The 12,067-nt window shown below is 42.9% G+C and overlaps 1 protein-coding gene across 6 annotated transcripts in view; it reads right to left on the bottom strand.

Moving 5' to 3' along the window:
* The window catches only part of LOC125268080 (stonustoxin subunit alpha-like), a 69,903-nt gene that overhangs the window by 36,663 nt on the left and 21,173 nt on the right, over nt 1-12,067 (bottom strand). Inside the window, exon 1 of one of the 6 annotated variants that reach the window (XM_048190186.1) lies at nt 2,259-2,556. The exons of the other annotated variants lie outside the window; for them this stretch is intronic. Coding sequence (XP_048046143.1) covers nt 2,259-2,280 — 22 coding nt within the window. The 5' untranslated portion in view covers nt 2,281-2,556. Of the gene's footprint in view, nt 1-2,258; nt 2,557-12,067 lie in introns of those variants that run through there. 6 annotated transcript variants of the gene reach the window in all.

The following is a 12,067-nucleotide window of genomic DNA, read 5'->3' as shown; positions in this document are numbered from 1 at the left end:
TTCACATAAACATGCACAACAACAAGTGAATATCAATGAATGAAGATGCTCAGTTTAAGTCAAGAAAGAAGTTTGGTCAACAGTGAAAAATATACAAGGCATTCAACAAAACATTTAATTATATATTATATCCAGGGAGAGGGTAGGTAAGTTTTCTTTGAATGTTCTGTCTTCAAAGGAACTCATTTGACTTCCTACAGGGAGAGAAAGATGGCAGAAAGCAGGCCAGAAAAGGAATATAAGTGTTCACAATAGCCATTACATTCTTCCAGCGCAGCTGTAGGATGATCTGGAGACCTGGTGGCGAATCAAGAATCAGTCAAATGCTTATCCATACTGTAGGGCCTCGCTCGACAGAACTTACCAATGACTTTATCAATGAACAACATGATTGAACAAAGCTTCATTTGGTCCAAAAGATCCATTTCCTGACAGGAAACACCTAGCCTTAACAGAAGTGATGACGTGACTTCTCTTAACAAAGGACTCTGTCTAAAGGACTTCTTAGCTCATCAGCAATAAACTAATCAGAACCTATCACGTGGGTCTGATCACATTAAATCTATTGATTCTCTCACAAAACCCTCTTGTATTATCGGACGGAACAGGAAAACACCTAAATCAACGGATTTAAAGACGAATCTGTCCTATCTATACCTCCTTTGTGTTGAGCAATCCATTTTGACCCGGTCACTCGTGACTCCGGTCAAAGTTTAAACTATGCTTAAGGACTCAATCTTGAATCTCAAAAGGCACAATTGTCGATTATTTAAAGTATTAACTATATCCAGAATAACACTTGCTATGATGTGATTACTAACATGTTGGATTCAATGCATTATATGTTTGTATTCCTGTATGCATCTTCTTTCTCTTATAATCATTGTTTAATTAGGTCAGTCTAGTAATATGTGTGTAAGAAGTGTGTCATGTTTGAGTTCTAAATACAGAGTTTATAATTCTCTGTAATTCTGTGTGAATGAAACATTGAAATTCAGTATCAGGAAAATATTAAGAAACGTTATAAAGTTGTTAATAAAACAGGAGAATGTTCTGCAGATATCACGCGATGTGATCAATAGACAATAGACGAGGCGTGTCTAAGCTCCATATAGCAACGTCTCATTGGAGGATCGCATCTGAAGGATGGAGCCAACTTGCCCCTTTAAAACTATGCTTTCCCAATAGCTAGTTGTCAGAAATCGGTCAAAAGTCGGTCGAAATGCTCGAAGTCGTTGTCGAAGTCGGAGTTGAAAACCAGTAGCTGAAGCACCGCTACTTTGACCATGGCTGAAAAGTTGCTTGGGTCATGCTGAAAAGAAGAAGCTGAGAACTGATTGACCGGGGCTGATTTTCCATCTAACAGTCGCCGACTTCAACCACAAGCCGCGCCGCTGACCATTCAACAGCCGTCACATCCAGACGCCAAAACACTCTGTGAAATATCTGACCAAAGTCTCCCAAGAAGAGAGCCGCTCAAGCCAGACGCTCAGAACAGCGCGTTGCACCAGCCGGCAACGTCCTTCAAAGCTTCCGCGCAACCCAACGAAGGGCTTTCCCGAGAAGACGTCACCTGAAAGACAGCCAATCCAAAACGGGATTCCGCTGCACACGAGTCACGGAACAACCCGATTACCTCAGCTGTCAGAGCAAACGCAGGTACAAGCAAACTTCTCTCTCTCTTGCTGGAAACTGGTGAAACTCCTTTAAACCTAAAGAATCAAGCCAAAGCTCTGCTTTTGTGATTTTCCTCAGGTTGTGATGTTTAGTTAGTATTTGGGACTTCCGTCATAACTCATATCAACTCCGTGAATGTGTGTGTGTGTGCGTATGAATGTGTGTGTGTGTTTAGTCTTAGTTTCCTGTAATCATTAGAAGTAGTCAATAAATCTTGTTTTGATTTTCACATACGAGTTTCTCGTGCTGTGTGTCAAATTACTGCCTTAAACTTAAAAGATCAAGTTACCTCTTGCTTATAATAATCATAATAAAATATTGTTACTGTTGGCCACAGAATAATATTTTATCCAGAATTGGTAGAATACTTTAACCTCAATTTTTCACTGGACGAATAATTGATGAAGTGTTAAATATTAATTCTGAATCATTTACAGTGAATCAATTACATTTGATTCGATTCTTATTCCCTGTAACTTAATTCTTTATACTTAATTGAGCTAATAAATGACCTAAGGTCCTTACAATACATTAATAACAAAAGCATTCAAACTCCACACTATAAGTAATGCTATAGTTACTTGGATTTTTTGGTGAGAGCATTCCACTGCCAGAAGCAGACTGTGGGACTGTTTCCACCTGTTATTAAGATGAGTTTTGGCTGATCGGATCACAAGTGGATGACACTAAATACAGGTGTAAACAGGGTCTAAAATGGTTTGAGTTTGTCCACTTTCGACCACTTCCAGAAGTAGTCGAAAATGCATCTGACCAGACTGCTTTCATAGTGTAAACGCTCATGTGGTCTCGTGTATGTGTCTCCCTCGTCCACTTGTGATCCGATCAACCAAAATGCATCATAAAGTGTTAGTTCACCCAAAAATGAAAATTCTGTCATTAATTACTCACCCTCATGTTGTTCCACACCCGTAAGACCTTCGTTCATCTTCAGAACACAAATTAAGATATTTTTGATGAAATCCGATGGCTCAGTGAGGCCTGGATAGACAGCAATGTAATGTAATTTCCTCTCTCAAGATCCATTAATGTACTAAAAACATTTTTAAATCAGTTCATGTGAGTTCAGTGATTAATATTATAAAGCGGCGAGAATATTTTTGGTGCGCCAAAAAAAACAAAATAATGACTTATATAGTGATGGCCGATTTCAAAACACCGCTTCAGGAAGCTTCGGAGCATTATGAATCAGTGTGACGAATCAGCTGTTCGGAGCGCCAAAGTCACGTGATTTCAGCCGTTGGCAGTTTGACACGTAATCCAAATCATGATTCTACTTTAGTTGGTTTGTCTGTTTGTTTATGTATGCTGCTGCAGTTATTATCATGTAGCTAATGCTAGCCTACATTGTTGGCTTTTCATGTTGCTCTGATTATATATAATTATTAGCTATAGACACTAACCAGCGCCACTATATTAGTCAGACCTCTGCCATTATTACAAATACCATTTTTGATAGGTGCCGTTATGGAAACTACCATGCCAACATCATTTATTTATTTATTTACATATTTTATATTTCATATATCTTAAAAGTTTTTACAATCTTTCTTATTACAATTACATCAAGATCTGCAATCTGAAAATGAGGATATCGTGTGCGCATAACACCAACAGCAGAACGGTTATCCAAACAACAAACTTTACTCGCGATGATTGACAGCTTGGAAACCATAGCGACGTTCTGGCATCTCTCGTGTTTGGTATCTGTTATCGTGACCAAAGTAAAGTGACAAAACACTCGTTATTTTCAGCAATGTGACACACTAAAGATACACATTCGACGGAGGCGTCGTGTTTTGTTTATGCTTGTAAAGCCTGTTTCACACAGAGCGCGCTCTTTGTGTGTTGCCATTGTCACTCATTTAATGCGTATTTGGACTTGTTGTTTAAGCTCGTCTCATAAAGCGAACGGCTTTATGGGGTTATTAAAGTGTGCAGACATGATCGCGATATTTTGGTCTTATTTTCAGCATAAAGCATTTGGATTTATATAGGTTAATGGGCTTATTCTAGTTTGCTGATTTTTTTTTTAGCCAGATCTGGCAACTCTAATGAGAAAAGGCTCGTGCTTTCCTTGTGATTGACCGCACATACAGTTACAGGAGTTAATTTAGAACCCTGGTTCAGATAAAGGAACTAAATAAATACCTCGGTGTTCATTTGTACATCCAGACACTGAGCAACTGCCATATGCTTCACTCGTTTGCAAGCCATGATATCTCTCGAGGGAAAAAAACATTGCGCTCGCCTCACAGGCTCTCACTGTCTTTAGTAGCTCATTTTCTCATGGGCGGGCAAAGCAGAGAAAGGGGAGGTAACCTTTCCCCTTATGACGACATATGGGGAAGATTCCAGATTGGGTCGTCTGAGCTTTCATTTTCTCAAGTGCAAAGCAAAATACCAATTGCTCGGTTTACACTCATCGCCTTTTCTAGCCACTTTGGGACCATATACAGGCTAGGGGGACTAATATTAATGTTAAAAAACCTCATAAAATGAAATTTTCATGCCATGGCACCTTTAACTAACGTTTAACTTACAATAAACATTAACTAAAGCTGATTTCATAAAATACAACTATTGACTAGATTCATGAGAGGTCAGGTAATGCGTTCAAATGTCAAAAATGCAGTAATTTCATCAACTTACCAGCGAGCGAACATCAGAATCACTGAAAATGAATGGAGTTCAGCACTGGAACTATCAGTGTTTGGAACTATCAGCTGCTCCACGACGCGTGTTACTTCCGCATTCCAAAGTTCCTATGGAGGTCTATGGGAGTGTCGCAACTCTGTTTTTCCAACGGCTCTGGTATAATCTTATTCAAATAAAATCTTTTTCTTCCTTTCAGCAGCAATAAAGACTATAAAGTCCAATATGGGTTGTATGTGTATTTGTTTTATAAATCTCTATTTAGATAACTGAATTAATTCAGTAAAGCAATAAAAAAAAAAAAATATATATATATATATATATATATATAAGTTTTACAATTCAATCCTTTTAAATGACAGTATAAAATAAAATAAACCAAATGTTTACAGGTGTTAACACACACTTCAAGGAATTAAATTGGCAAATGTATAAATTTACAACTCAAAAAACACAATCTTACGATTATAGATTAAACCCAATGAAACACACACTAATTTCAGTAACAAAACTCACTTAAGTGGGCCCACATTCACGTTCTCACTCACACATCCACCCTACGTTGCAGGCCTGATGTTTTCCAGAACGAGATGAGTCCCGCAATATGAAGAACGTCTCAGGTTACCTATGTAACCATGGTTCCCTGAGAACAGGGAACGAGACTCTGCGTTTGCCAAAACGCTATGGGGAACGTCACGTGACTCGGTGTCTGAAAGCCAACTATCCAATAACTCCAATGCTCATTGGCCGGCGACAGCCTATGACGTCATAGGGACGCGACCCGGATGTATAAAAGCGCGCCCGCGGGAGTAGTCATTATCCATCGTCTTGAAGGGACTGCCCAGCAGGCCGCCTGAAACATGGCAAGGAAACGCAGAGTCTCGTTCCCTGTTCTCAGGGAACCATGGTTACATAGGTAACCTGAGACGTTCCCTTTCGAAGGGAACTCAACTCTGCGTTTGCCAAAACGCTATGGGGAACGATATACCCACGCCGCCATGATTGAGGAGAGTGCCTGCCAAAAATATGGCTGAGACAAAGGTCTCAAAGCAGTTCTCGAACTGCTCAGCAACTCCCCCTCGGGTCACACCAGGCTGTCAGTGACAGCATTCCCTTTGGCCAACAGCCCAAGCTGAACTTCCAAAAGGCTTCTACCTTTCTCTTTTAACAAATAGAGCCTAAAGAAATCGCTAAGGCATCCGGGACCCACTTTCCCGAAGGAAAAAGTGGTCCCTTTAAGGGAATGTGGCCAAGGAACCAAAGGGAACCTTGGCCAGCCACTCTTGAGGGGAACAGGGTCACCCTCATTGCCACCAGGGAGGCCGACCTGGTCTTCTAGGGGAACAGACTTAGTCCAGGCCAACCCTGTCTGAATACAGAGCCTCTAGAACGCATTCTTGAAAAAGACAGTAGGTAAGAGTGACTGCAGGAAGGCAGAAACCAGCTCAGACCCACGCGTAGAGACAGGCATCCTGGAGAGCAGAACTCACCTGAATGCTATGAACCCTCATATCGAGGGGAGATAATCCGCTCACCTAGGATCTACCCAGTGCTTAATTAATGCACTGAGGAGGCTGTGCGCTGAGAAACCCTGAAAAGGGGAGCACAAACCAGCCTGGGGCTGATTTTTAAGATGGGGCCTGATGAAGGCCTGACCATCATAATCAGCTTAGGGAGCAAAGCACTATTACAAACCTAACCCCACATGGGAAGCGCAGAGCTCACCTAACAGGTAGACTATGCCAAGAGCACATAACCATGGAGGCCCGAGAGGGACTTACAACATGACAACAGTTTTATATATATAAAAACAGAAGTACACTTCAGAAAACGGCCCGTTTATGGTAAAACGCCCTTCTGAACACCTGTCTAACGTGCAGAGACAGATAACTTCCATGGCAGCAAAGGAAAGCTGCACAGTGCTCCTTGATAATCCACCCAACACAATCCGACAAGCAGTGTACTCAGTAAAAAACACTTTTTTACTCTTTAAGCAAGAGGAGTACAGCGTACACCAACACATATTAAGGAAGGCCTGGAAGGCCTATAACCTCAATAGACACGTGGCATCAGCTCGTGGTAGTGTTTAGGTCCCAAGCCAGGTAAACAACCCGAAAAAGAGGAGGTTGGATCTACCACTTGGGCCCCTGGCCAGTGTAGCATATGCACATGTATCAGGATAATCAATAAACGTTGGAGTTTTCAGAACGCTTTTAACCTGATGAACTGTGTTCGTTAATCATTAAATCGGCTCCGAACAGTCTGCTAAAGATGAGCCCACTTGACACCTTTGTTGCCCTCCGAGGTAACACAGGAGGCCCAATTTCCTTGCTCTTAGGACATCAAAGGGGCCCCTCATGTGGACTACGGACCAGATCCACATTCCAACACCCACACACACAGGCACACACAAAAACACACACACAGACACATACAGAAACACACAAACATACATTTTTGACTGTGTATGTAAGATACAATTATGCCAACATATACCCATCCTGTATTTTGAAGCGTATGCATGTTTCCTAGTGTTTAAATTAGTGTATTTGTGCTAGTGTGCATTTTAATGATAGAATTCTGTCTGTAAACCATAACTTCTTTTGTATGCATTTCTGATGTATCGAGTTTGATCTCTCCGTAAAGCTCCGGACCTGAGCTATTCACTGAGATCTGTCACATAGCGGACAAATGCATTTTTCTATGTGTTTAATGATACTGTGAAGAATGTACTCCATTTCGAAATCCGATCTGATAGTCATTAAGTATGCAAATTCATCTAGGAGACCAGACAAAGAAAGAGCTTGCCCGCCAACTTTGCATCAATGTCATTGGCCATTCCACCTCAAGGAGGTGTGTCGGCCTATCTGTCATAAAAAGGAACACCAAGATTCTCCTGTGTGTTCTCTCCCGATTGTCTCACGAGCACCTTGTGCACGTCTTTCCCGGACATCTCCGGTGACCACGCGCTGCCATCGCGCTCAGCTTCGGGACCGCCATCTTCCAGCGAAACTCACTCTCAAGTCCTCAGTTCAAACCTTCCCGCGGAACGGAGGAAGCCAACGAACTGCACCGGCGCTAACCCGAAATTCGACACGCACAACCAATGCAAGTATACTGCCGTTTCTCAATCTTAGATGATGAAACTGATTTCCGTGCTGGCTTAGGACTGTTTGTGAGTTTGCTACTTGCCTTCTCTCTTTCCTTCTCTACTTCCACTCTTGTACATAGGTGTGTATATTCTTGTATATATATTTAGACGTATAACCTCTGTATTCGTAGTTTGCATATATTAAAACGTTATTCACGCTCGATTGTTCTGTTTGTTCTTTCAACTGAAGACCAAGTCACTTTAACGTTTTTTCGATCGCTTTATGTTTTGATGCTATAATAGGAATATTCTCTTGGCCAGAGAATAACTCCGTTTATAATATTCTGTGAGGGGCTTAGTTTGCTGGACAAACGAACAGTTTCTCTAAATAATTATTAAACCAGAACTAATCATATATGTAATGGATTATAATTCATTGTAATTGATTCACAATATATGTTTAATTCCCCGTTGGGTCGATATATGAATCATAATTTATTCATAAAACCTTATGAATTATTATATTCATATTTCATCCATAAATTGAGTAATAACTGTACGAACCGCTACATCGTTACACCAGCGAAAGTGTATATGACTAGTTCTCAGAGAGAAATACACCTAAACAAACACCAGTGTGTCCAAAAAAGGCGGCCCGCAGGCTTAGCATCCTCCAGGACACATGGCGTAAGTCTCGTGGCTGTTTCCAGGAGCATAAAGATCCAACCTAGGTGCTAGGTGGCTCTTAGCTCAACTAGAATCATCGACTCAGAGAGGCAACAATAGGCTAAACCAAACCTCAGTAAGGTTTCACTACTGTCATCTCATCCTAAGCCGCACAGAAAAACACAATCTGTGCCAACATGTAAACTAAAAAGGAGGCCTGAACCTTTTCACTATCAAGCCAGAAGGCGGGCCTTCAGAAAAAACTTCATCATGGGCCGGCCACTGGCCTGACTGTTCAAAGGTGTTATCCTGAACGTGCACAGTTTAGAATTAAAAACATATCCCAGGAGGACGAAGAAAAGGGGCGAAGGAAAGTAAAAATCTTCCCTCGCCGAGAGAGGGGATCAATCAGCGGTATTGATCACGCCGCCGATTGATCACCTCCCTCAGATCACCTCTCCTTTTCTTTGCATCCCGCCGCTTCTGAGACTTACTCCGTGGTGGAGGAGGAGCTCGAGCGGCGACACTGGATCTCTGGCCCTGCCTCTGAGCCTCGGCTCGAGGCGGACCAGAGCCTCACGGTTGTATGGGCCCAGAATCGGACCTGAGCGGAATGCATTTCTTAAACGCCGCTGAGCGCGCCCTCGCCTCTCTGAACTTTCCAACTACCGCCTCAACGGAACCGCCGAAAAGTTCAGATGGCGAGACCGGGGCATCGAGGAGAGAGCCCTTTTCTTTCTCCCCGATGTCCGCCATGGTTAACCATAGGTGCCTCTCCGTAGCCACCATAGCCGCCATCGATCTTCCAATCGAGGCGGCCGTTTGCTTAGTGGCACGGAGAGCGAGATCCGTGGTTTTGCGCAGCTCAGCCACCGCATCGGGGACAAACCCTGATCCAGGTCCTTCAGCAGGTCAGCCTGGTATGCTTGCAACACCGCCATTGTGTGCAAAGCAGCACCAGCCTGGCCCGCAGCAGCATATGCTCTGCCGTTCAGACGTGATGTCATCTTAAGGGGTCTGGACGGCAGAACCGGAGCTTTCAGTGTCGGCGCGCTACCCGTGACGAGATAGTTAGCAAGCGTCTCGTCAATGGGAGGCATCGACACATACCCATGCTGGCCCAAATCCTCCACATCAGCGAAATTCCCCCGCTGATGCAGATGAATCCTAGCCGAGTATGGGTTCTCTTCCATGCCTTCCCAACCTCAACATGTAGGTCAGGAAGGAATGGAAGGCTCACATGAATTATAGGGTTGTGGTCGGAGAGGAACCATTCATCCAACCTGCCATGAACGGGTTCTCTCCTGACGCTCTCCCATGGCAGCTGCAGTCTGCCTGTGGCGCGTTCCACAACCTCCAATAATTCCACATATGCTGGACAGGGAGGCTTGGAAGAAAAAGAGGCAACCTCGACCACTTCTCCCTCTTCCATAGCCAACTCCTGCTCTCGGGGGCTCTCAGCCAGAAGAGCACTCGCTCCCGGATCCGATGATGTCAAGGAGATGGCATCATCGTCATCCAAAAGCTCATCCCCGCCAGCCGGGGTTGAGAGACCGTGACACCTCTCTCAAACTTAGCGGCGAGCTCCACCTGCGAACCCCATGAATGCAGCCGCCGCTCGGCCTCAGCACGAGCAGGACCAGATCCACCGGGAGCAGGTGTTGACATCTCTCCCCTTGAGAAAAGAGCCAGGCGGGAACGGAGCGTTTTCATGGGAAAACGCTCACACAACTCACAGCCAGTGTCCTCAAACGCTGACTGTGCGTGCTCTTCTCCCAGACATAGAACGCATAGGGTGTGAGGATCCTCCGGAGTCAGAAACCTCGGACAAGGATCCGCACACTTCCTAAAACTCTTACCTTTGTCCTCAGACATAGTAGCAATTTCAAGATTTTTTTATTCACAGTAAATGGAGAAACACAGACAGTGGCAAGACACAGGCAGTCCCTGAAAGACGAAAGATAATGACTGCTCCCGCGGGCACGCTTTTATACATCCAGGTCGTGCCCCTATGACGTCATAGGCTGTCGCTGGCCAATGAGCATTGGAGTTATTGGATAGTTGGCTTTCAGACACCGAGTCACGTGACGTTCCCCATAGCGTTTTGGCAAACGCAGAGTTGAGTTCCCTTCGAAAGGGAAACGTTGTGGCTTCGGCTCGCGCGATTACTGCCAGCCCTCCCACGCAGCAACAGAGGAACTCCGGGCTTTTCCGGTCACCCAGAGCGTTATCTGCTATGACGATATGTCCCTCCTCACCAGAAGAACTCCGGGCTTTTCCGGTCACCCGGAGCGCTATCTGGTTCACCTCCGAACCACTGAATGACAATACGGCTCGTGCTAGTCACCACACGAGCACATGGTGTAATCCGTGCTTATCACTAATAACTGCTAAATAAAGTTCTTATTGGCAAAACAACAACTCACAGATGATGGATTCACTTTAAATATCGGGATTTTCGTGTAGAATATCCTTTTATTCAACTAACATAATGCGCAATCTTCCTCCTATCGTCTCTCCGTTCTCCTTCCTCCACTTCGCAACCACGCCCTTCCTTTTCCCCCACCACGTGATACGTGAGCATGCATTAAATGTTAAATAATAATGTAGATAAACATATAACTATATACATACACATGAAAACACTAAACTGAAGCAGAATAAAAATAAAATTAAAATAAAATACATTATAATGTAAATAAACCTATTTGTTTCACCGGGTTACATATGATATTGTTTGTTTCTGCTTTTTCACCTGTGTTTTGATCAGGAGATTCAGTACTCTTTCAGAAGATGTGTAATAGCGCCCCCACCATATGACAGTGGAAAGCCGAAAATTCTTATCAATGGCGGGGAAGTGTTTTATCACAAATGATGGAAACTTCCGTCAATGGTGGGGAAAGAGTTAATACTGAAGAAATCTGATATAAATTAAAGATGCAAGCAGCAATATGGTGCCAAGCAACAGTGACGAAGCCAGAGGGGTGTAACATTTTATTCACCACTGGCAGTTGCTGATGCTGATTGACATCTATTTTTTCCTCTTGTCGAAGTTTTTTTTTTTTTTGTCAAGGACGAGCCAAGAATAAGAGAATATGGTTCCAAGATAGCAAAACGTCATATTTGAAGTAAATATTTAAGGTTTATCATTATGTTTGTTTGCTGAATAACTTTTATGAGACACTGTGTGAGGCTCCAATAGGCTACCAGTTAATCAAATTAGAGAGATCGGGTTGCAATTTAGCATAACAATCCTCATGCTTACATCTGTGCTAGTAATACCTCAGATAGCATGGTGACATTGATAGAATGTTGAGTTTTGATCAAAACCATTATTTTGGTTGAGACTGGCATTTCAAATGTTCAAATTGTGTTGGATTAGCATTGAATTTTTGATGAAAGCCAACAGCACGCATAGGTGGAGACAGTGACATTTAACTAACAGTGATTTGTAGTTGATGCATCTCTGCAGAAGACTAGTGGGTGTTTCCCAATCAGTGGAGCATTTTCAAGCCACCATAGGCTTTTACCCGATTTTCTCTAATCCACTGGGGGCTGGGTTTAAGGGTAGGCCTTTATGATTTTAGCAAGTCTGTTGAAAAATGGTTGAAAAACAGCCATTGAAGTTTGAAAAAGCAAGAATGTAATACTTAACACATGGCCCAAGTATTGCATTACAGAATGGTTGCAGAGCACCTTGCCGCCTTTCCTTTAATAGGGAAGAAGGCAGATGAGGATGGACAATTAAAAAAAAGAGAAGCATCCTCTTGATAAATGTGACATTGATAATACATTAGCTATGTTTCCTTTCAAAGTTGCGTATTTAACTTATGTGCAAATTTTGAATATCACATAAAACATTTGTGAATAAAGCACTGTTTCAATCCAGCGAGTCAAAGAGAAAAAAAACATCACTTCCTGATACACTGGAGCTAAATATCACTAAGAAAAATGTAAGTT

This window comes from Megalobrama amblycephala, linkage group LG5 (genome assembly GCF_018812025.1).
Source record: "Megalobrama amblycephala isolate DHTTF-2021 linkage group LG5, ASM1881202v1, whole genome shotgun sequence".
Lineage (NCBI taxonomy): Eukaryota > Metazoa > Chordata > Actinopteri > Cypriniformes > Xenocyprididae > Megalobrama > Megalobrama amblycephala.
This window is presented reverse-complemented; position numbering and strand designations above follow the sequence as displayed.